Source organism: Lampetra planeri, chromosome 2 (assembly GCF_965212315.1).
Source record: "Lampetra planeri chromosome 2, kcLamPlan1.2.h2, whole genome shotgun sequence".
NCBI lineage: Eukaryota > Metazoa > Chordata > Hyperoartia > Petromyzontiformes > Petromyzontidae > Lampetra > Lampetra planeri.
In genome coordinates, this window is record NC_136108.1 from 22,294,851 (window position 1) to 22,319,408 (window position 24,558).

At 51.7% G+C, this 24,558-nt stretch overlaps 2 protein-coding genes across 4 annotated transcripts in view; both read right to left on the reverse strand.

Moving 5' to 3' along the window:
• The window catches only part of LOC144729887 (collagen alpha-3(VI) chain-like), a 135,309-nt gene that overhangs the window by 86,096 nt on the left and 24,655 nt on the right, over window positions 1-24,558 (reverse strand). For all 3 annotated transcript variants that reach the window (XM_078610368.1, XM_078610369.1, XM_078610367.1), the window contains exons 2-5: window positions 16,273-16,360; window positions 12,694-13,061; window positions 2,169-2,391; window positions 326-904 (exon numbers count right to left, since the gene is read on the reverse strand). In XM_078610368.1, the coding sequence (XP_078466494.1) occupies window positions 326-904; window positions 2,169-2,391; window positions 12,694-13,061; window positions 16,273-16,357 (1,255 nt within the window). In that variant the 5' untranslated portion in view covers window positions 16,358-16,360. The remainder of the gene's footprint in view (window positions 1-325; window positions 905-2,168; window positions 2,392-12,693; window positions 13,062-16,272; window positions 16,361-24,558) is intronic.
• LOC144729923 (uncharacterized) lies at window positions 4,793-11,443 on the reverse strand. Its single transcript, XM_078610370.1, has 2 exons — window positions 9,988-11,443; window positions 4,793-5,120 (listed from the first exon to the last, which is right to left on the reverse strand). Exons 1-2 carry the CDS (start codon window positions 11,257-11,259, stop codon window positions 5,109-5,111), a joined length of 1,284 nt encoding a protein of 427 aa, XP_078466496.1. The 5' UTR covers window positions 11,260-11,443; the 3' UTR covers window positions 4,793-5,108.

The following is a 24,558-nucleotide window of genomic DNA, read 5'->3' on the forward strand; positions in this document are numbered from 1 at the left end:
AGTCACTGCGAGGTCACTGTGCCAAACGTGGTGCCCAATGCTCGTCCTGGATGTACCGTGGCAGCCAATACTGGTAACCACTGCGTCCGTGCAAGTCAGCGCAATGTGGTTCCAAGATATGTCCTTTTGATAGGCAGCTTGAATAGAGCATTTGTTCTTTATTGTGTGATTGGAGCTGCTTACATTGCACAGTACTAAAATATATGAAGTATACGTTTCTTTGTGTTGCCACATTGCATCACAGGCAGAATAATAATTAGCAGGAACATGACGATAAATGTTGCGGCGTATATGAGGAGATGCGGAATGATTAAACATGTTTTACCTCCCATCGGCTTCAACGGCCAAGGTGTAAGTTGGAGGTCGATGTACTTGCACAGTTGCTGCAAAATCGTGGCCTTGTCGTCGGAGGTGAGCAAGAACGATGACTGGCTGGGGACTCTCTGCAGCTCGGCAATGTCCGTGTCTTCAGTCGCGATGACAAAGATCGCGACTCCCTGACTCTTGAGCTCCTCCGCCGCCGCCAACACGTCGTCGTCTGTCGACGCTCCTGCCAAGACGACGGCGATCTGCGGCACGCCCTCCAGCTCGCGGCTGCCAGCAGACTTGGTGAAATGATTCTTGGCGGCGAAGTTCAAACCGGCGCCGAGCTTCGGGCTCCCTCTTCTGACTTGCTGAGACTTGGCGGCCTTTATGACGTCTTCCTTCCTTTTGTGCGTCTTCAGGAAGAACTCGTTCTTGGGGTCGGCGTTGTAACGGAGAAGACCGACGCGAACGAAGTTGCTACTGACGTCCAGGGCATCGATAATGTAGAGGAGTAGGACTCGCAGCTTCTGCAACGTCTGGGCATTCTTCTCTCCTCCCATCAGGAAGACGATGTCGGCAGGACCGCTCTTCTCGCAAGCTGCAGCAGCCACGAAACACAAAATTTTTGCTCAAAAATGTCTTTGAAGTTAACACTGTGTCGTAGGCCATAGTACTTGGTACTTGGGGGTAGGCCTCGGCAAGGCAAGGTAAAAGTTAAAAGGTAAAAACAATGAGCCTACCTTTACCCTACCTTTTACCTTATCACAATACAATCACTCTACCCTACCTTTTACCCTTTAGCAGGTAAGGTAAAAGGTAAAAAGCAACGAGCTTACCTTTACCCTACCTTTTACCCTTACCCCATACAAATTACCCGATTACAAGGTAATTACTAGGGAACTACTTCACTTGAACAAGGTTTATAACAGTAAATGCTTGGTAGAGCGCTTTAATCATATAGAATACTCTCGATGATTCCAATTTTACACGCTTTCTTTTAATTCACTCTGTCTGTTGTTGTTGTCGTTATTGTTGTTGTATCCTCAAATCATGAAACTCAATTTTTACCCACTTCCTAATGTGGTATCGACTGAAAACTTGGTATACTTAGGTCATACTGATGACAATACTATATTCTATCATAAAAAATATATGTTTTTAAACATTATTTTTTATATGTTATGTTTCGTCTTGAGTCTAATTATCCACGGTCAACTGACGTTGGCTGTAATTGGCCACGGTCCCTTACATTACGGCAAGCTTCGGGGCCACTTCCTGGAGTTCTGCCATTACTAGAACATTTAATAAAAGCGTGTTTTTAATAAAGTTTGTTTAAATATTACTTATTAAATGTAGGCCACGGTCTGCGCCACGGAGCTTTTAGCTGTAAACAAGGTACCGTATTTACCAGGTAATACTTTGCGCTACTTTACCCTACCGGGTAATTCTTCCAAGCTACCTCTACCCTACCCTTTACCTTACCCCTTGGCATGTCGACACCTTTACCTTTACCCTTTTACCCGGTAAAAAGGGTAAATTACCTTACCTTGCCAAGGCCTACTTGGGGGGGTAACTCTAACTCGAGGGGGGTGACTCGCGGGGTGTGGATAGAATCGCGAGGGGGGGGGGGGTGACTCACTGGGTGGGTGACTCACGGGGCGAGGGAGGTGAGTCACGGGAGAGGGGGGTAACTCGTGGGGGAGGTTACTCACGGGGGGGGGGGGGGGGTGACTCCTGGGCGGTGACTGACTCCATGGGGGGGGGGGGTGACTCGCGGGAGGGGAAGGTGACACGCTGGGGGGGGGGGTGCCTCGTAGGTTAACATTTAATAATGCAAGACGGTAAACGAACAAGCAACTCACGTGTCCCAGTCACTTGACTTCTCATGACCAACTCGTCCACTGGAGAGCAGATTTCAGTCACAACCTCTTGAGAGAAGCTGCTCAGAGCCGGGTAATCGTCTGTCATGAAGACCTTGGAACCTGCAATCAAATTGAGTTCCGACTTGTCTGCCTGCTTCACGCCGAGCGCGATGATGTCCACCTTTCTCTGCTTCAAGATGCTCGCAGCCTGCCTCACGTCATCCTGCCAGGTGGAAATCGCAAGGCCTTACCTGACGTTCAGAATCATGAGTCGTTCGCTTAATGCACTTCAAATATCACCATGCGTACGGTCTGTTTCTCCTAAAACACGTGTTGTTTTCATGACGCGAATGTGACATAACACGATGAATGTGTTAGGGAACACATTTTTACAACGCGATCGAGCAGGACTACGTCATCATGAGTAGGAATAAGCGGGTGTACGGCTACCTTGGCGTAGCATTACACAAGGTGGGATGCTGCTGGATGCTTCTAGATGCTACCCACGCGCCTCAGCCTTTGTTCAGCCTGTGTACGCATGTCATGTGTTATCGCAGACTGTGTTTTACCCTACATTGGAAGGATGTCATCAACCAAGTTAAACTTTAGCTGCCTTATAGTTTATATTCATATCCATATTTCCAGTCTTTTACTCCCAGCTTTGCACTCGATCATCACTAGGACATTTGACGTACAGTGTTTTTAATCGTGTAAAACTGTCCCCCATCCCATTCTCCCCCCTCCCCCTCTGTGGTACATGCAGCTTACCCCCCCCCCCCCCGACTTCACACGGCGCCCCCGAAGTCTCTCTAATCTCCGTGCCCCAATACTCACCGCCCCCCTCTCCTGCATAATAAATAGATGATATCAATCGGCTTAACTTAGCGTTCTTATTTATCAGCTTAACTTCCGCCCCCGTGTTCACACGCCGGCTTAACTCAGCGTATCACCCCCCCCCGACTCCACTTTGGGCGCCCCCCCCCCTACCTTGCGGTCCCCATTGGCTCCTCCCCCCCTCTTACCCTATATAATCGCGTATCTCTGTTAGCTCTCTTCACTTACTACAGTGATGTTGGCTGTAACAGTTCCACCTGTGTTGCCTCCGAAACGTCGTGATTTAATTTTCATTTTTATTTTATTTTCACCTATGTGACTTTACCGAAAAAACCAAAGAGTATTATATAGGGTGTATGAAAATGATGGACCCAATTTCAGTATATTTCACGATGGCAACATGTTACTATTACACAAAAAGTTACAAAAGGTTTAATGATTGATCAAGTTTACTAACGATTTTATAAATGTTCGATGTGCCCTGCACCTGCTGTACGGACAACATCGAGACGATAGTTGAATTCATCCCAAATGCCTCTCAAAGTGTCTTCTTCCACTGAAGTCACCGCTGCCGTGATTCTGTTTTTGAGGTCATCCAGATTAGTCGGTAATGGTGGCACAAAAACACGGTCTTTGACGTATCCCCACAAGAAAAAGTCGCAGGGTGTGATGTCTGGGGGTCTTGGGATCCCGTGCGAGCTATCCAATATTGAGGCAGTGTGTCTTACGAATGACTGAGGCTAGGGACTGTTTGTGCGCTGAGAGAGGCATCTAGCAGTAATCATTTGAAACTATATGCCCTGCCCTTTCAAGTGGTAAGAGTTGCATTAATGGGCGGTTCGTGGTTGCAGAGATAAAGCGATTTCAAATTGAGTCTATATATGTAAAAGTAAAAAATTATCTGTTTGTGAGTTTGTGTGTGTTCGCGCGCTTGCGAACGATTTGCCTCTCCAATGGTGGGGTTTAATAAAAAAAAAAAGCCAGGTACCACGCCGTAAGCCCCGCGGTGAGCAAGCGCTATGCCTTTTTCACATCCATCAAATTTAAATATGCTAAATTAGCGATTTAGTGCAATTTGTGTGCGCTTCCCTTTTATTTATTTATTTATGACACGTGCATGCCCATACCAACTCACGCACCTTTGGTGGGGGGAGACGGCCCATGCAAGTTGACGCCTTTGGTGGGAGGGATCGGGACATTTCGCATAAAAAATGCTATAAGAATACACTAAACGCTGACGTTAATTCTTCACTGTGTGATGTCCCCTCCACCCCAATGCGTGCAGTGATTACTACTATACAGTCGCTAGATGCTACCACTATAGGCCGTAGATATTACTGCAGAGGGGCCGGGGAGATCGTGGCTGGGGGGGGGGGTCAGGTGTAGCAGCCCAGCCCCAGCTTGCCAAGATGCCACCTCGGCCGGCTGGACAAACTAGGCCGCGGCCGGAGGTTCTGCATGGGATTAGGGTTCACCACGCCACTCTGTCAGGTGAGTACTTTGTGCTATACAGTCGATAAATACTGCTATAGAATCAGCATGTACTACTGTAGTGATAGCAGGTGTAGAGAGGAGCCGACACGAGATTGCAGGGGTCTCGTCCTTTATTCCTTTCCTTCCATTCACACCTGTCGCCAGCCGTCCCAATCCCGTTCCCGCCAAAGGCCCCCCTTTCCCGCCCGTTCTCTCCTTATATCACCTCGATCACCCCTCCCCCTAACCCATCTATTGGTGGGAATCCTTCCCCTGACACCCCTACATCACCCCCCCCCCCCCCCCCGGAGAAAAAATAACCGTCCTCGGTTCTGCCTCCCCCATGGACCATTTAAGTCTCCCCATGCCTCCCACCACTGACAGTGACGACAGCCCTTACCCCCCCCCACAACCATACAATGCAATATAACACAACAAATCAATTGCGCGGCCTGCCCAGGTCTCCAGCCAGCATCCCGTAACAGCCCGGACATCCACAGGCAGCAGATGACCGTGGCGGCCCCCTCCTTCGAAGGCCCTCTCGTCGCGGTCCCTGGTTCGGTGGTGCCGGTGTCGCCTTGCCTGGCGCCGCTGTCTCTCCGGCCCCCGCTCGTGCCGCCGCTCCGTCAGGCCTCACATGGGGTGCTGTAGGTGACAAGGGAACACAGGGCACCGAACCCCCTGCCGGTCGGCGCGTGGTGGTCGGCGACCTTGGCCTGGGTAGGGATGATGATGATGTTGGCAGTGATGTTGGTGGTGATGTTGGTGAAGATGACGGTGGAAAGATGTATGGCTTAAGGCGGGTGGGGTGTACAAACCATCGTCGCTTACCCAGTTGGACCTGGACGCACTGCGGTCGGAGTGCTTTGATGACCTCGACCGGCCCTTTCCAGGGTCGGTGCAGCTTTGGTGAGAGGCCAACCGGCACCTGAGGACAGTGTAGCCATGCCTGGTCCCCGACTTTAAAGGGCTTGGCTGTCACTGTCCTCTCCCGTATCCGTACATTACTCTCTTGGCTCGCGGCCGATGCGGCCTCGGCTGCTTGGCGGGCCTCTCTCAAATAAATGAGGGAGGTCTTTAGTGCCTTCGGCCATGCGTCGGCTCTTGCCGGAATGTCCGTCAGCTGCACCTCAATAGGCGGAACGGGATCCCGTCCGTACATCAGGAAAAACGGCGAGAACCCCGTCGCCGCGTGTGGGGCCACCCTGTACGCCGCTAAGACCGATGGAATGTGGAGGTCCCAGTCGGAATGGTTTTCGTCCACCACTTGGGACAGCATGGCCGCTATGGTGCGGTTAAGCCGCTCTACCATCCCATCGGTCTGGGGATGATATGGAGATGTTCGGACCTTTTTAGTGCCCAGGATAGAGCAGACGTCCTTCAATAGCTGTGAGGAGAAATTCCTGCCCTGATCCGTGAGCAACCGCTCCGGTGCCCCCTTATCAAGGACATAGCCTCCCACGAAGGCATCGGCGATGGTCTGTGCCGTTTGGTCCGGGAGGGCCCACGCCATCGGCCACCTCGTGCAGTACTCGACTCCGACCAACAGGTATTTATTTCCCCGTGGCGTGACCGGCAGCGGTCCCAAGATGTCCAACGCAACCAATTCGTTGACCCTGGTCACCGTGATGGGCTGTAGGGGCGCCCGGCTTACCCGGGGTGGCGGCTTTCGCCGCGCACATTCGACGCAGGTAGCGACCCATCGATGCACGTCAGCGGTCATACCTGGCCAAAAGTACCGACCCTGTAATGTGTGCAGTGTCTTCCGCCCTGCCAGGTGCAGCAGCTGGCGGCCGTGTACGTCCAAAACCAATTGTTGACGCAGCGACTCCGGAACTACCAGGCATCGCCGGCGCCCTGTCGGGTCCCATCGCATGAGGAGATCCTCCCATACGATGTACTCCTCCCCCCCTGCCTCTGCTGAGGCGCGTAGTGTTCGCAGTGGGGCTTCCTCCAGCTGTAGCCGTCTCCAATCGTCCAAGGTCAGCCCCAGGTCGTGGTCGGTCAGCTGGACCTCACCCTGTGCGCCCTCCGCCGTGCGTACGGGAGCGATGACCGTCCCCTCCGGCCTCGCCTCCTTGCAGCGTGCCCCGCCTGTGGTGCATGCACAAGGGCCCTGGGGCACCAGTCGGGACAATGCGTCTGCGTTGGCATGTCTGGTCCCTTTGCGATGCACTACTTGGTACCTGTACTCCTGCAGGCGTTCTATCCATCTGGCCAGCTGGCCCGAAGGCTGGTCGATGCGGAGCGAATACTGCAAGGCCGCGTGGTCAGTGCGGACCGTAAATTTGCGACCATACAGGTAGGGTCGGAATTGCTGCACAAAGTGAACGACTGCCAGGAGTTCCCTACGTGTGACGCAGTAGCGCTGCTCTGCTGATGAAAGCACGCGACTACCATAGGCGATAACCACCTCCCGACCCTGCTGGACTTGCGACAAAACACTGCCGATGCCCACATCGCTGGCGTCCGTGTCCAGGATAAAGGGGAGGCCAAAATCCGGAAAGGCCAATGGTGGTGCATCTGTCAGACGTGAGCGCAGCTGCTGGAATGCCTCTTCCTCCAGAGGGCCCCAATAAAACCTCTGGTTCTTCGCCGTCAACACGTGCAAGGGCTTGGCAATGGTTGCGAAGTTGGGCACAAACCGGCGGTAGTAAGAAACGAAACCCACAAACCGGCGTACCTCCGGAACCGTTGTGGGAACAGCCCAGGCCCTCACGCAGGCCGTCTTTTCCGGGTCTGTAGCCACTCCCGACTCACTGACGACGTGGCCCAAGTAGCGTACCGACGACTGCATAAGGTGGCACTTCGACGGCTTGAGCTTCAAGTTCGCGTTCCGGAACCGCAGGAACACCTGACGCAATCGGTCAATGTGTTCCTCGAATGATCGGCTGAAAACAATGACGTCGTCCAGGTAGATGAGGCACGTTTCCCATTGGAGGCCTGCCAAGGCCAACTCCATTATGCGTTGGAACGTTGCCGGCGCCGTCTGGAGGCCCATAGGCAGGCAGTTGAACTCGAACAGGCCCTGTGGTGTCCGGAATGCTGTTTTAGGCCGGGAGTCCGCGTCTAGTGGGACCTGCCAGAACCCGGACAACAAATCCAGCGTACTGAAAAATTTTGCTCCCGCCAGTGCATCCAATGAGTCGTCGATACGTGGTAGGGGATATGCGTCGGCCAGCGTGACGGCATTGAGGCGTCGGAAGTCCACACAGAATCTCAGTGACCCATCTGACTTCTTGACTAGGACCACCGGTGCCCCCCAGGGACTCGAGGATGGAGAAATTATGTCGGCCCGCAGCATCTCCTGCACCGCTTGTTGAATGTGCCCTTTTTCCATTGGGCTCATTCTATATGTGTTTTGGCGCAGGGGTGCGGCATCTCCCGTGTTGATGTGGTGCTGTGACAGATTTGTGCGCCCTAGGTCGAACGGTCCCCGGCTGAACACGTCCGAGAACTCCTGCAATAACGAGTGCAGCTGCTGTTTCTGGTCGGGCGGCAATCCCGGCTCAGGCCCCGCCAGCTGGTCCATCCACGATTTGGCCCCTCTGTCCTCGGACTGGCTGATGCTGCCTACAAGCTCGGGCTCTGTCCCTGGGGCTCCTAGTGACAAGGGACTAACGTGGGCCAGAACTGTTCCCTCCTGCACCGTCGCTGTTCTATCGGAGGTGTTCAGCACCTGAATGAACAGATGCTGGTTCCTCTGTACAATAGTTTCGGCCCCCACCAGCGCATGACGATCCATGGCCGCTGACGCCGGAGACACCAGGATGGGTGAGTCTGGTCGGGCTGTCACGAGGGGGGACCGATATTGCAACGGAACCAGCATCTGGGCTGCCGGGGGAATGGAGACAGACTTACTGACCAGAGCCTGCACGTAGGGTACACCCTGGCTGGCCCCCTCCGCCTTTAGGAAATGGAGATGCGTTCCCTGGACTTCCACCCGCCCATTGGCCAGATCGATTTTCATTGGCATCCGCCTCAGAAAGTCCGTCCCCAACAGGCAGGGTACGGGCAACGTTGCGGAGACAAGGATGGGTCCTGCTACCGAAAGCTGCCCAATCTGTATCGGGGCTTCAACCTGGCCCAGGAAGCCCATGCTGCCTCCATTTGCTGCAATGAACGTTGTCTTGACGGGGACTAAAGGTCGGATTTTATCCGGCAGCATCTCATGCATGGTGCTCGAGATGATCGTGGCTGATGCCCCCGTATCGACCAAGATACGTGCCGACACTCCCGCGATTTCACCGACCAGGACCGAGGTTCCTGACGTGGCCGCTACCACCCGCCTTGCCAGCTTCCTCCATTGTGTGGCTGAGTCCGGCCACTGACCAGGCGGCGTCTCGTTATCCTGTGGTGCATGGTGAAATGATGGGGGATGGGTGTGGATGGACTGAAGATGGGGTTCCTCCCTTTGGAGTGCGTCACAGCAGGGTGAACGCGCCCTTGTTACATAGTGTGGGCTTACCCCTGGGTTGCGGGCTGGGCTCTCTATGTAGTGCAAATTGCCCCCCCTAGGTGACGTAGGATGGGCCCCCCTTGTGGTGTGGGGGGGCCCCCCCATTGTAGGGGGCGGTGGGGACTGGGGGGTGGGCCTTCCCGTGAGCCCCTCCCTTTCCTTTGTCACGGGGGCGTGGTCCCCCTGGTTCCGTCTCGCTCTGTCGCAAAGCGGTGGTGAGGCGGGTCGTGGAATTGCTCCAGGGCGCAATGTCAATCGTGTGGGCTGCCTCCGCCCCCGGGCCGTTGCCCCTGGCAACTCGCCGGCGTTGCAGGTAACTGGTGACGTCACGCCCGCCGGCGACGTCACGCCCGCCGGTGACGTCACGCCCGCCCGCGAACCCACGCCCGCCCGCGAAACCACGCCCACCCGCGACGTCACGCCCGCCCGCGAAACCCCGCCCGCCCGCGAAACCACGCCCACCCGCGACGTCACGCCCGCCCGCGAACCCACGCCCGCCCGCGAAACCACGCCCGCCCGCGACGTCACGCCCGCCCGCGAAACCCCGCCCGCCCGCGAACCCACGCCCGCCCGCGAAACCCCGCCCGCGCGCGACGTCACGCCCGGCATCGACGTCGCTGCCGGCCGCGACGTCACTTCCGCCCGCGACGTCACCTCCGCCCGCGACGTCACCTCCGTCCGCGACGTCCCTCCCGGCGTCGGCGCGACTCCCGGCGCGGTCCCCGGCCTCGGCGCGATCCCCGACGCGGTCCCTGGCCCCGGCGCGATTCCAGGCGCGGTCCACGGCCCCGGCGCAATTCCCGGCGCGATCCGCGACACCACTTCCGGCCGCGACGTCACTTCCGGACGCAACGTCACGTCCGTTCGCGACGCCACTCCGGGTCGCGATGCGACCACAGGCCCCGGCGCTATCCCCTTCCCCCGACCAGAACAGCGGGGACCGGGAAACGACACCACCGGCGCCCACCCCGAGGAGACTCCCGGTGAGTTCGCGGCGTCGGAATTGTAATTACCCGGCCCGCCCGAGAGGCCGGGTGGGACGGCGTCACTCGCCTGGCTCCTGTCGGCGTTCGGCCCCGGCAGGTTCCAGGTGACGTTGGCGGCCTCCGGCTCCGTGCGGCACCCCCTCGCCACATGCCCCTCGCGACCACAACGGTGGCAGACCCACGGGGCGTTGCGTCGGGGGGGCTCGGCGCGATGTTGTAGAGGCGGCTGCCAGCGACGCGGCGGCTGGTCCCTCTGCTCCGCCAGTCCCCGGATCGCCGCGTACACCTCCCGCAGCGATGGCTCCGTCTCAGACGTCGGCGGTCCGTCCCCAGATGCCCCACCGGCAGCCTGTGGTGACGGTGCAGGTTCGGCGGTTAGTGTCGCTGGACCAAGTAGCGCCGCGGCAACGGCTCGGCTGTTCCCCCCCGCCGCGCCAGCCACCGGGCCCACGGGTGGCGCCCGGCCCATGACCTGCTCGTGGGCTTGGATGGTCCGGGCAGCCCACAGCGAGGTGCGTTCTTCCGGCGTCACTACGGGCATTACAACGCCGGCGCGGCAAGCGTAGGCGATGAGGTGCTCGACCACGAGGTCCTCGAGCGCTTCTTCAGCCAGGCGAGGGAAAGCTCTCCTCGCCAACACGAGCAGCGCCCCCCTGTAGGCTAAAGGGGATTCTTTAGCCCCTCGCTGGCGATCCTGGAACCGTTTAAAGGCTCCTTCCGCCGGGCAATAGATCTCCCCCAAAGCCTCGTAGGCCGCCTGTAGCGTGGACTTGCTGTGCGAGGGAAGGGAGGTGTAAGAGGAGAGTGCTTCTTTGCCCAGAACAGATGGCAGCGCTCGTAGGGCCTCTTCGTCTGTCCACTCGAGAGCGTGGAAGGCAGCCTCGAATCGGCGGACAAACTCCTCCCAATCTTCTTCCTCAGCCACAAACTTGTCGACGGGCCCCAGCCGACGCGGCCGTCCGGCCACCTGCTCTCCGTGTTGGGTGTTTAGCCCTGGGGGTTTTGGCGGGAGCGGCGGCGGCTGGCGTGACGAGGTTGGTTGCGGCTCCTGCCCGGCCGGCTGGTCGGCGTCCGGTTCCCGTGGCCTCTCCTCCCGTAGTACGCGTGGGGGTGGGGGTCCCGGTGCCGGCGGGCCCCCCATAGGGAGCCTCTGCAAGAGCTCCTGGAGCGCCCTCTCCACGCGGGCCATGCGGTCCTCCATGCGATCCTCCAGGCGATCCGGGCCCCCTTCTGCTGCTTCTGACAGCAGGCCCCCTTGTTGCCCAGGATGTGAAGGATCCCCGGCCCCTGCTTCCTCCTCCCTCGGCTCCCTCCCGCGAGGATTCTTCTTTGTAGCCATTAGGATCCCACCGCTGCCACCAAATGTAGAGAGGAGCCGACACGAGATTGCAGGGGTCTCGTCCTTTATTCCTTTCCTTCCATTCACACCTGTCGCCAGCCGTCCCAATCCCGTTCCCGCCAAAGGCCCCCCTTTCCCGCCCGTTCTCTCCTTATATCACCTCGATCACCCCTCCCCCTAACCCATCTATTGGTGGGAATCCTTCCCCTGACACCCCTACACAGGTACCACCACAGTCGGTATGCACTGCTGTAATCACAGCAGGTACCACCACAGTCAGTATGCACTGCTGCAGTGAAAGCAAGTGCCACTACAGTATGCACTGCTGTAATCATAGCAGGAACCACCACAGTCAGTACGCACTGCTGTTAGATTTTTAAGAGTAGTTTTGAAATATTTTAAGACCCAGGCAACTCCGGGTACTTCCCGCTAGTTTGTTTTAAACGCGATTTTACCACAATGCAGTGTTCTTCGGGAACGCAACTACAACCGCCACATTATAGGAGAACATCCTGTATATATATGGAGCATCAGCAGCTGAAATTTAGCGACAGGTTACTTTAAATAAAATCCCAATTGTTGTTTTGATTGTATATGCTATGTCTCAAAGCATGTTGAGCATATGAAATGCCAATGGGAGCAAACTATATTGAATTTGGCTGGTTGCATGTTCCAGGAGGCTATCATGGCAATATACTGAGCTGGCAAGCCGAGGTCGTCAATTCAAAGTCAGACGGTCAACCGTTGTTATTATCGCGCTTGTTTCAGACTCTGTTTGCAGTAGGAAGCGACGTTGTGATGTTGCTCCTATAAGAAATCCCAACTCGATTATTTTGCAGGTACATGTTCAACATTGGCATGTTTTTGTCAATACCATTTACGTGTTTTTTCTTTTGCTAAGGAAATCATAGAACCTGGGAGGAAACCTTTGCAGAACCGGAAAAGGAGAACGTGCAAAATCCCACACATATAGGTGCCCAAATCGGGGTTAGAACCCAGGCCCTTCTTGCTGTGATGCGCAAGTTTTACCTCTGCGCCACCCTACTGCCTTAAGATCAATACATTATTATTGCTACGTGATATTTTACAGCAGTAGAAAACTGTGGGTAGAGTGTTTTACTCAAGTTCAAATCCCGGTCAAGTTTCAAGTCAGCCTCTTCAGGGTCATTCAAACGAGAACCACTTCATCGGAGAGTCGTATGGATAGACTATCCCCAGCCATAAGAAGGTGGAATTCCAATAAACCTAATCCCAGGGCCATCAACAGAGATGGGCACTGCGCCATCGCTCATATGACATATGACCGGACATAGCCGACAAATTGGACGCACGTAATGTTAACTCACGAGTGCTTTATCATGCAAGAACTAAATAAAACAAAAAGTTCCTTCACAAATATACGTTAAGCCGTTTCAGTTTTCCGAACCGTCTTACCTGAGAGGTTCCGTCTGTGATCAAAACCATGACCTGTTTCACACTTCCTTCTCGGCCGCCTGCCGAATTTACAAAATGGTTGGTTATCAGAAAGTCGAGCGCCATGCCCGTGCGGGTGCCACCCCCTTGGTACTGCATCTTGGCGATGGCGTCCAGTACGGCGCCTTGGGATGAGAAGCTGTTGAGCTGGAACTCGGTGCGTGGCTCGGAGCTGAACTGGACGATGCCCACCCGCACCTTCTCGGGCCTGACCTCCAGGCCTCTCACAACGGCCAGCAAGAAGTTTCGGATCTCCTCGAAATTTGTTTTTCCAATGCTCCAGGAACCATCGACCAGGAAAACAAGGTCAGCTTCTGGGTTCAAGCATCCTGCAACGAAACAATGTCACCAAAGTGTTAGGTTCATATAGAGTACATATACAGTACTGTGCTACTGGAATTGAAGGTGATGTCCAAGTTACAAAAACTCTCATCATTGGATGCGGGAAGCGGCACATCATACATAATCTGAAAAACGTTAAGAAAACTGGAGCTGAATGAAGTGCATTATTGTGGATTAAATGATTATGTAAACTGCACACATTCCCCAACAAGGCCATGTGCGGCATTGTGCAGTACTGCCGCTGCTATGGCCGTTCCCATTGCCAAAACGCCTCCCAAAAACCCAGAGCTCGTTCACGTGCTGGGTCTGTGTCTAGAATCCCCATTCTTTGGTTTTCTACGATTCTCATAAACAATGTATAATCAGTAAAAATCCTCTACTTCGACTACCTACTATCCATGCTTCGTACCGCCCATTCGCCCTAAGAGAGCCACGCACATTCTTATCACCTGTATGCTGGAGTCTTCCTGTTATCGTAGCACTCTTGTGGATAGGAAAAAGTGACCCACAAAGTGTCTGAAAAGTGCTCCTATTGATAATTGGTTCTTTACCCTTCTATCTGGCAACAAAACTGACACCTTTTTTACAAGGAGTCATGTTTGCATAGACCGCAATACCTGCAGTCATAATACAAACAAAAGAACATAACTCTGATAATGTGCACTGTCCTTAAAGTTGATTGATCCACACCCGAGACAGCTTTCCTTAGAGCCTAGTCTCATATGGGTTGGACCAGATGACGCCAAAAGGCGCACAACTCAAAGACAATGCACCATCAGAGTATGAGAGCTCGGGGCAAGCATCTACACTATGGGAACCTCATTTGCCAGTAAAAATATGATAATTGGTTCTTTACCCTTCTATCTGGCAACAAAACTGACACCTTTTTTACAAGGAGTCATGTTTGCATAGACCGCAATACCTGCAGTCATAATACAAACAAAAGAACATAACTCTGATAATGTGCACTGTCCTTAAAGTTGATTGATCCACACCCGAGACAGCTTTCCTTAGAGCCTAGTCTCATATGGGTTGGACCAGATGACGCCAAAAGGCGCACAACTCAAAGACAATGCACCATCAGAGTATGAGAGCTCGGGGCAAGCATCTACACTATGGGAACCTCATTTGCCAGTAAAAATATGATAATTGGTTCTTTACCCTTCTATCTGGCAACAAAACTGACACCTTTTTTACAAGGAGTCATGTTTGCATAGACCGCAATACCTGCAGTCATAATACAAACAAAAGAACATAACTCTGATAATGTGCACTGTCCTTAAAGTTGATTGATCCACACCCGAGACAGCTTTCCTTAGAGCCTAGTCTCATATGGGTTGGACCAGATGACGCCAAAAGGCGCACAACTCAAAGACAATGCACCATCAGAGTATGAGAGCTCGGGGCAAGCATCTACACTATGGGAACCTCATTTGCCAGTAAAAATATGATAATTGGTTCTTTACCCTTCCCATAGTGTAGATGCTTGCCCCGAGCTCTCATACTCTGATGGTGCATTGTCTTTGAGTTGTGTGCCTTTTGGCGTCATCTGGTCCAACCCATATGAGACTAGGCTCTAAGGAAAGCTGTCTCGGGTGTGGATCAATCAACTTTAAGGACAGTGCACATTATCAGAGTTATGTTCTTTTGTTTGTATTATGACTGCAGGTATTGCGGTCTATGCAAACATGACTCCTTGTAAAAAAGGTGTCAGTTTTGTTGCCAGATAGAAGGGTAAAGAACCAATTATCATATTTTTACTGGCAAATGAGGTTCCCATAGTGTAGATGCTTGCCCCGAGCTCTCATACTCTGATGGTGCATTGTCTTTGAGTTGTGCGCCTTTTGGCGTCATCTGGTCCAACCCATATGAGACTAGGCTCTAAGGAAAGCTGTCTCGGGTGTGGATCAATCAACTTTAAGGACAGTGCACATTATCAGAGTTATGTTCTTTTGTTTGTATTATGACTGCAGGTATTGCGGTCTATGCAAACATGACTCCTTGTAAAAAAGGTGTCAGTTTTGTTGCCAGATAGAAGGGTAAAGAACCAATTATCATATTTTTACTGGCAAATGAGGTTCCCATAGTGTAGATGCTTGCCCCGAGCTCTCATACTCTGATGGTGCATTGTCTTTGAGTTGTGCGCCTTTTGGCGTCATCTGGTCCAACCCATATGAGACTAGGCTCTAAGGAAAGCTGTCTCGGGTGTGGATCAATCAACTTTAAGGACAGTGCACATTATCTTTTGTTTGTATTATGACTGCAGGTATTGCGGTCTATGCAAACATGACTCCTTGTAAAAAAAAGGTGTCAGTTTTGTTGCCAGATAGAAGGGTAAAGAACCAATTATCATATTTTTACTGGCAAATGAGGTTCCCATAGTGCTCCTATTATCAGAGACTTTCTCCCAGAAGAGTCACCCGGATACGGTATCCCCAACACAAGCCTTCACGTGGGTAAGAGGTGCCCAGAAGTGGCAGCGAATTTGTCCTACGATCTGTTTGTTCGCACTTCGGCTCAAGGAGTCCAGGAAAATGCACGGATGAACGTGGGTAACAGGATCCACCTGTCGGGCCCCCGTGTGGCCGTTACTGCCGGTGTATTAACCATAAAATACTACGCGCCATCTGCTTCAATCAATCAATGAAAGGTCTGTAATGGGACACATTAAAAAAAAATCTGAGAAGGCGATGTTTCCTGTGATGTAATTCGAGGAGAGTTGGTCGCTTTCTCCGGTGTCACGGTCCGAATTTACCAAGTTTGAAAACTAATCTGCAAATTACCCAATTGGAATTACACACAGCAACATCGCCCCCTACTGAGAAACTACTGCAGGCTGTGTATGTGAAATAGGCCAGCACCTTCTTGAGAGCCCTGTGCTATGAGAATGGGGCCATGAGCAGATCTACAAAGGTCTTTATCATTACTTTTCAGAAGTTTTGCTCAACGTGTGATACAAAATGGAAGTTAAACACACACAAATATTTTTTTATTAATACTTCATGCCTTATTAACGAAATAAAATAAGCAATATTTAATCAAATGAAAAAAGATAAGTTGCTGCATTGGAAATATGAATGTGGTAGAACAGAATATTTGCTTTTGAAAATACAGTACAAAATAATGGCATTAATTATGTTGCCATGAAAAAATCTATTGATGCAAGCTGTAGGGAAATACAGTGATGGATGACCTCACCATGTATCATTTGAGGCTGAGCAGATGACATGAGAGAAGCCAACACAAAGCATCCCAGCATCGAAAGCCTTATCCCTGCCTCCATTTCCTGCATACACACACGCATACACAATTAACTTTTGCAAGCAGTCCTTTCAACGTGTTCAAATACAGTAGAGATTTTATTGTCACCAATGAAGCATGTTATTTTTTCCAACATGTTCTTGAGCAAGTGCCATGCAAATATATTAGAATCAAGCGTTTATTTCCCGAGTAAAGCCCATTGAGCTTAGAAGCACTTTTTTCAAGGGTGACTCGTACGTATGTGTAATGTAGCACTCAGAGACGCTGTCTTCTTAAGTTATATATATTATACAATACAGTCCACCCGACTTCATGACGTGTTATTAGATGGACGCAGGTTGACTATGTTATAACTGGGTGACTATGTAGCTGCTACATGACGTTCACAACATAGCTGACTGACTATATAGGAGTCAATATAATAGCCACGGTGTAGATATATAACGTCTTTCGCCAACCTTCCAAGACGATGAGGGTGATCAACAGCGATGACAGCGACTACGGTCGGGACTCGGACTCCCCACGGCAGCTTCGAGCCCCACTCCGCGATGCCTTTTTATCTCCGCTCGGCTCGGCCACGACCCTTTTCCTGAACTCTCTCCTGTTGGAGATTTCTTAGCCTCACTAACACCTCGTGCGTTCCACCCCTCCTCCCGCAGTGACTCCTCACCCAGTTACCTCACTTGACCCTGCCTGTCCTCAGCTGCAATCCTTATTTGTGGCCATTAGGCCCCGTACTGTCCTTACATATGTATGTAGAACTTATTTGGCACCGTACGTAGCCAACCGTACTAATCGGAGGTGCGACTCGGCCCACAGACAGCATCAAAGCATTCCACAATTACAGATTTTAAAAAACGTGAAGATTGAGTACGCCTCACAGCAAACACTGCCTCACTGTCTTTTGCTGTATAGTGTTGGGATGCAGTGGAGGTGGGAGTTCGAGAAAAGATTGATACTCCAGTTCATTCATAAGTCTGGCGTTTTCTACCATCGACCACATGGCCACAATAAATCAAGATCCTTAAACAAAACTAACGACGTCCAAATTTTATAGGCTATGAAAATACCATTTGTTTTCGTGGCCATTAAGGTATCCAAGCTCTTGCAAACCAAGACCTGAATAAAAAACGATGTGCCCAAATGATCAAAATCTTACCTCGAAAAGTATTTTTTTTCTGTCCGTCTGTCTGCATTTAACTAACAAACTGCTGCGTTTCAACAAACTACACACGTTCGACGCAATAAGCCCCTGACCGACAAATCGCGATTTATTTTTCCCATCTGTTAAATGTAAAGTAGTTAAATTAACAATTTATCACTGTTTATTATTATATTACTACGCTGAGCGCGCGCCAAAGCACGCATCTGCGCATGCGCGAGAACGCTGACTCGGTGGGGGGGGGGAAATTGTTATTCGCGTTCAAAATGCAACAACAAAACACAACGCTGAGGTAAATTCTTCAAAGTGTGATGTCTCCCCCCCCCACCCAAATGTGTGCACTTACTACTATAGGGCCGCTAGCTACTACTATAGTCCGTAGATACTACTACTGTCATGCGGAGGGATGGTGGGGGGAGGGATAGCGGTTCAGAGGTTGGGGGCTCTGCACGGGACTAGGCCTTACCACGGCCCTCTGTTAAGTTAGTAGTTAACTGCTATAGAGTCAATAGAAACTTCATGGGACCTCCTTTGCCAGTGCCAAAATTTTAGAATAGGTTTTCCCCTTTTTTTCTGGCAACAAAACAGGTGTTAAGATGTTAAAACACAAAACTGAAACCTTTTACAATAAATAATGTCTGCATTACTTGTGGTCAGAATGCAAGCAAAAAACATACTCCAATAATATATGTAGTGACTGTGAATGTCACTGTGTGGTGCCGGGCTTGCGAGGCCACGGTGGATAATATGTTGTCATTATGTGCAGTCCGGTTACTGGGCATAGTACCAGCCCTAGTGGGGCTTGGGTCAGCGCTGGTTCGCGCAGAGGCACCACATACCATGTGCGGTGCGGGCTCCCGATGAGGGAGCGAGAGGAAGTGTCAGCCAGCCAGGGTTACATTGGGGCATTATACGCTGGTTGACCTGTCGACACGTGACCAGATGATATTGGAGGGGGGTGTACGTCTTTGAGAATAGGTTTTCCTATTCTCAATAGATATTATTATAGAGTCGATATATACGACTATAGAGTAGGTAAATAATACTGTACTTAGACACTAGTGTAGAGTCAGGAGATTCTACTGTAGAGTCAGTAGTTACTACTATAGTCGGTAGATACTACTATAGAGTCAGCACATAATAAAGTCAGTAGATACCACTATAGTCAGTATATACTGCTGCAGAGTCAATAGCTATGACTATAGAGTCAGTAGATACTGCTATAGAGTCTGCAGATACTTCTGTAGAGGTGATAGCTACTCATTATTCGGGGACCTACGGTACAGCGTTGCCTCCCTCGGTAAACGGTCGGGGTCAGGAAAGGTGAGAGCGGATCGTAATCACAGATTCCCGCCAGACAAACGGCCAAGGGTCAGATAAGGTGAAAGAGGATCAAAACGACAGATTGGGAATAACCAATCAGAAGGGTCCACAAAGTAACGTGGGATTGGACAAGCCCAGCCACGAACCAGTATAAAAGCCAGAGCGCTGAGAGCTCTGGCTCAGTTCTCCATACACAAAGACCGAAGCCCGGGCTGAAGAAGATAGGACCCTGGGCCAAGCCTTCTAGCCCTTCTAAGGGCTGAGGCTCAGTGTTCCAGTGGTCAGGGGAGAATAGGTCCTGGATAGGCATGACCCTGGGTCCCAGCCTTCCAGCCCTTCTAAGGGCTGAGGCTCTGCGTGACCAGAGGTCGGGGACCCACCGAGCCAGCGGTGGGTCAATTAGCCTCCCCTAGGTCCCAGCCGGAGGACGCTAGGTTATGCGGGTATACTCTGGAGGCTGTACCTCCTTAGGTTAGCAGATAGGCTGTGTGTAGGTCCCACCACGCCCGGAGGCTGTACCTCCTCAGGTTAACGGGTAAGGGGACCGCATACCCCTTGTGTGTTAGCGACCGTGTCGAAGAAAGACAATAAACAATGTGTACCTCAAAGGAGTTTATTCGTCCGTGATTCAAGAAACTACACTACTATAGAGTCAGTAGATACTACGATAGAGTTAGTAGTTACTACTATAGTCAATGGATACTACTATAGAGGCATTAGATACGACTATAAATTCAGTAGATACTTCTATAGTCATTAGATACTCTGTAAAGTCAGTATTCACTACTATAGAGTTGGTTGATACTACTATAGAGTCGGCAGATACTACTATAGAGTCAGTAGATACTACACAGTCAGTAAATACTACTAGAGAGTCAGTAGATACTACGATAGAGTTAGTAGTTACTACTATAGTCAGTGGATACTACTATAGAGGCATTAGATACGACTATACATTCAGTAGATACTTCTATAGTCATTAGATACTACTATAGAGTCCGTAGATACATACTCTTAGTTCTTTCGGTAAAGTCACGTAGGTAAAAAATGAAATTAAAATTAATAAAAATAAAACAACAAAATCACGACGTTTCGGAGGCAACACAAGTCTCCGTCATCAGGTGGGACCGTCACAGCCAGATTTGCTACATCAAGTGAGGGAGGGGTTCAAGATGCAAGCTCTTAAGTACCAGTTAAGGGGGGGGGAGGAGAGGGGGGGAGGGGCTTATCAGAATGTGAATGTGGTAGCCAATGAATGGAACATATCGGGAGGGGGGGGGGGCTAAAAGAGGGACGGGGTACTCGTGGTTGTGGATTCCTACTTGAAACCGGATTCCCACCACCACCCATCTCAAAAAAATTCTCTCATCAAAACGCTATACCACAGAGCTCATGGCATTTCTGACCAACACCACCTGGCCAGTGAATTGAGACATGTACATCGGGCCCTCAGGATGAACGGATACTCTGAACGCACCATCCGCCAAGCTGTTTCTCCCACCATACAGAAACAGCCACTTGAAACTCTGATCAAAACTGTCACGTTACCATACATAGCAGGCGTGACCAAAAATATCTCCAAAATTCTAAACAAACATAAGATCCAAGTCCGATTCAGTACAGTACATCAAATCCGTGATCTAATTCCATCTGTGAAGGATGTCATCCCTGACTTGCAATACCCTGGAGTCTATAAACTGAGTTGCAGCTGTGGTGACTGTTACATTGGGGAAACGAAACGTCATGTCTCTGATCGTGTCCGCGAGCACAAGTCAGATTTGAAACACGGCAAAATTGAGTCTTCCGCCGTTGTCGATCATTGTTTTCTCCGAGACTAAGGTACTCTGCAAACCCTCTGGCTACCATCAAAGGTTTGTACACAAAGCCATTCAAATATACAAACACAGACATAATTTCAACCGTGATGATGGGTACAAACTTAGTAATCATTGCAAAGATGTTATCAACCATGCAAAAAATATTTAATTACACATTTTTGGACCATCTTATCTGACAGGCACTATTTTACTTTACCGAGTGTTAACATCCCTAACGTTTAACAGTACTCTCTTTATTGTCAGCCAACACTGGTATAAACATGGGCATTTTCGTTCCTTTTCTATTATGTACATCCACAGTGACTGCGCACAAACACGTCCACGACCACGAGTACCCCGTCCCTCTTTTAGCCCCGCCCCCCCCTCCCGATACGTTCCATTCATTGGCTACCACATTCTGATAAGCCCCTCCCCCCCTCTCCTCCCCCCCTTAACTGGTACTTAAGAGCTTGCATCTTGAATCCCTCCCTCACTTGATGCAGCAAATCTGGCTATGACGGAGACTTGTGTTGCCTCCGAAACGTCGTGATTTTATTGTTTTATTTTTATTAATTTAATTTTTTACCTACGTGACTTTACCGAAAGAACTAAGAGTATGAATCCTTGCAGTCATGAAAGCTTCAAATCTAGAGTCAGTAAATACTACTGTATAGTTAGTAGATACTACTGTCAGTATATACTACTACGGTCTGTAAATACTACTACAGTCAGTAGATACTACTATAGAGTCAGTAGATACTACTGAAGACTTAGTAGTTACTACGATAGTCAGTGGATACAATAGTCGGTAGATACTACTATAGAGTCGATATATAATACTAGTCAGTAGATTCCACTACAGTCAGTATATACTGCTGCAGAGTCAGTAGACACGACTATAGAGTCAGTAGATACAGCTATAAAGCCAGCAGATACTACTATAGAGTTAGTAGATACTGCTATAGAGTTAGTAGTTACTACTATAGTCAGTGGATACTACTGTAATAAACGACTGGACCACGATGTCTGGCTCAGTGTCCTTTATTCGGTTCGTACTGTATTCCCACACGGCTGTCTCTACTCTGTAGCTTCTCCACGGTGCTGACTCCGTTGTCGGCCCGGTCCACAACAGCAGCCCCGCTGCTGTTACTCTCACACAGCCCCCCTTGGCTGTACTCGCTGCAACTCCTCTCTCCTTCGTCCTTTCTGCAGCTCTGACAGCCTTGTGCTGTCTCTCCCTCTTCTCTCCCGCCACACCTGGCAGCCACACCGCTGCCTCTAACACGCAGCCCTTCTGGCTGTCTTCTCCGCAGCTGCACACCACTCCGTAGCTTCCTCCTGTCTCCGGGGTTGGCTCCCGATGGCCGTCGGTGCCCCCCCCTCTTCTCACTCGCCCGCGTGGCCTCACTCTTTTCCGCTCACACCCCGACTGACTTCCCCTTCCAGTTTACCCGCTTAAGGACCCGAACCTTCCACCCACGTCACATGGCTCCACCCCCCGTGACGTCACATCCGGAAGGTCGCTTACGCCCGCATTACACCACCCTCCCCCGTAGAAAAATCCCAGCCGACCTCGGCTGACCAATAGCAAATCGTAATGCGGCGAATCGACCTTCCCCCCTAAAGGACACTAAGCATACAATGTAACAGCAAGAACAACAACAACAACGCAATTAACATCAACGAACGTACAAAAAGCATGCAATAAATACAACTGTAAGAAAAAGATAACAACACAGCAACAATCAACGAAACGTAAGCGATTTGGAACGTGTGCGGGTCGCCGGCCCGTCCCGGACGGTCGGCGGCCCACTCGCAGAACGGGAACGCGATGAAAGTCGAGGAATGACAGGGGGTAATCCCCCTGTCGCAGCTGGAAGTCCACCAACGTCCCGTGTCCCTAAAGAATCAGTCTTGGGCTTGTCCCGTGACCGTGCCTGCAGCTGGGTCGGAAAGGCTGCAGGGCTCGAAGGTCCCGCAGACCTGGCAGGCGTCCTCCGAGCAGGGCCCCTCGTCCCCCGCAATGTCACGGCCGGCCTGTCTGGAACAGGTACGACAGGCGCTCTAGCAAGATCAATGGACGCAGGCAGGGGAGAGTCAGCAGCAACAGACCCCGGCAAGGCAACATTGGGGGATGACGCATCATGTAAGGGAGCAACATATGGTTTCAAGCGCGACGTATGCACAACCCAGCGACGAGATCCAATTTGGACGCGTGCTGACTGTGGGTTGGGAACCGCAATGAGGCGTACGGGACCATGCCAGGGTTTGTACAATTTCGGAGAGGTTCCCGGACGTACCTGTGGACAATGAAGCCAGGCTAGGTCCCCAACCTTCCAGGGGCACTCCCCCTCGGACCGTCGCGCATACCGCTCGTTCCGGGCCTGGGCTTTGGCCGTAGCCACGCGGGCATTCTCCCGCGCCTCCGTGACTCGGCGAACCGTGTCCTGAATGTATTCAGGAAGTGGTTTACGAGGTCCCTTCACCCCAGTTCCCAATTGCACATCCACCGGCGGCACGTTTTCCCGACCATACATAAGGTAAAACGGCGAATACCCTGTAGCCGCATGCGGCGTCATCCTGTACGCCGAAAGCACTCCGGGGATGTGCAGATCCCAATCTGATTGTTGTTCGCTCACGGTATGGCAAAGCATGGCAGACAATGTCCTGTTCAGCCGTTCAACCATACCATCTGTCTGCGGATGGTATGGGGATGTGCGTACTTTCTTAGTCCCAAGGCCCGCGCACACTTCCGCCAATAATTTAGAAGAGAAATTCCTGCCCTGGTCCGTGAGGAGTCTCTCAGGCGCCCCCTTGTCCATAATATACCCAAACAAAAAGGCGTCGGTAATGGCCGCGGCCGACTGATCGGGCAACGGCCAGGCCATCGGCCAACGGGAGAGGTACTCAACCCCTACCAGCAAATATTTATTACCCCTCGCCGATGGTGGAAAAGGTCCCAATATGTCCAGTGCCACCAATTCATTGACTCGAGACACCTGAATTGACTGGAGAGGCGGCACGTAAGGATGTTTCGGCGGCTTACGTCGTGCACACGCAGGGCACGCGCGCACGTGCCCTACGACATCTGTCGCCATGCCGTGCCAAAAATAATGACGTTGCAACGTCAACAAGGTCTTCTGCACCCCTAAATGTAAGAGAGTGTCACAATGGAGGGTTCTAATCAACTCGAATCGCAAGGACGTTGGTACCACCAGGCGCCAACGTTCCCGGAACCCCTCCCGCCACATAAGCAGACCATCTCGGAGAGCGGTTTGCGGCCCCACAGCCGTACTCGGACTCCCATTGTCCCTAGCAGACCGCTTCCGCAAGGACACCAACGACTCATCCATCATCTGTTCCCGGATCCAGACAGACCACGGCAGATTCAAAACCCCGTCAGCCGGTCCCGGTTCCATCGGAGTGTCCGACTTCTCGACGGCCAACGTAAGCGGCTGAGGGGGGTTTGGAATCGGCGAACACCTATGCGTCCCCGACGCACATTTACAAGGGGCGCGCCGCAGTAATCTGGAAAGTGCGTCAGCGTTTGCATGGCGCACTCCCTTCCGATGTTGAATTTGGAAGGAAAATTCCTGTAGCGTGTCCAACCAACGTGCCAACTGTCCGGATGGCTGGTCAATTTTAAGGGCATATTGCAAGGCCGCATGATCCGTACGGACAATAAAAGAACGACCGTAGAGGTATGGTCGAAATTGCCGTAGGAAAAAAACAACCGCCAATAGTTCTCTGCGAGTGACACAGTAGCGGGTTTCCGCAGGAGACAAGACTCGGCTACCATACGCCACGACACGCTCTACACCCCCTTTAGACTGTGATAATACCGCCCCAATACCCGTGTCACTCGCGTCCGTATCAAGAATGAATGGGTGATCGAAATCGGGATAATCCAATGTTGGGGCC

Excerpts from the sequence above, each read along its gene's own strand:
- LOC144729923 (XM_078610370.1), bottom strand. The coding sequence starts at position 11,259 with ATGGCTACAAAGAAGAATCCTCGCGGGAGGGAGCCGAGGGAGGAGGAA.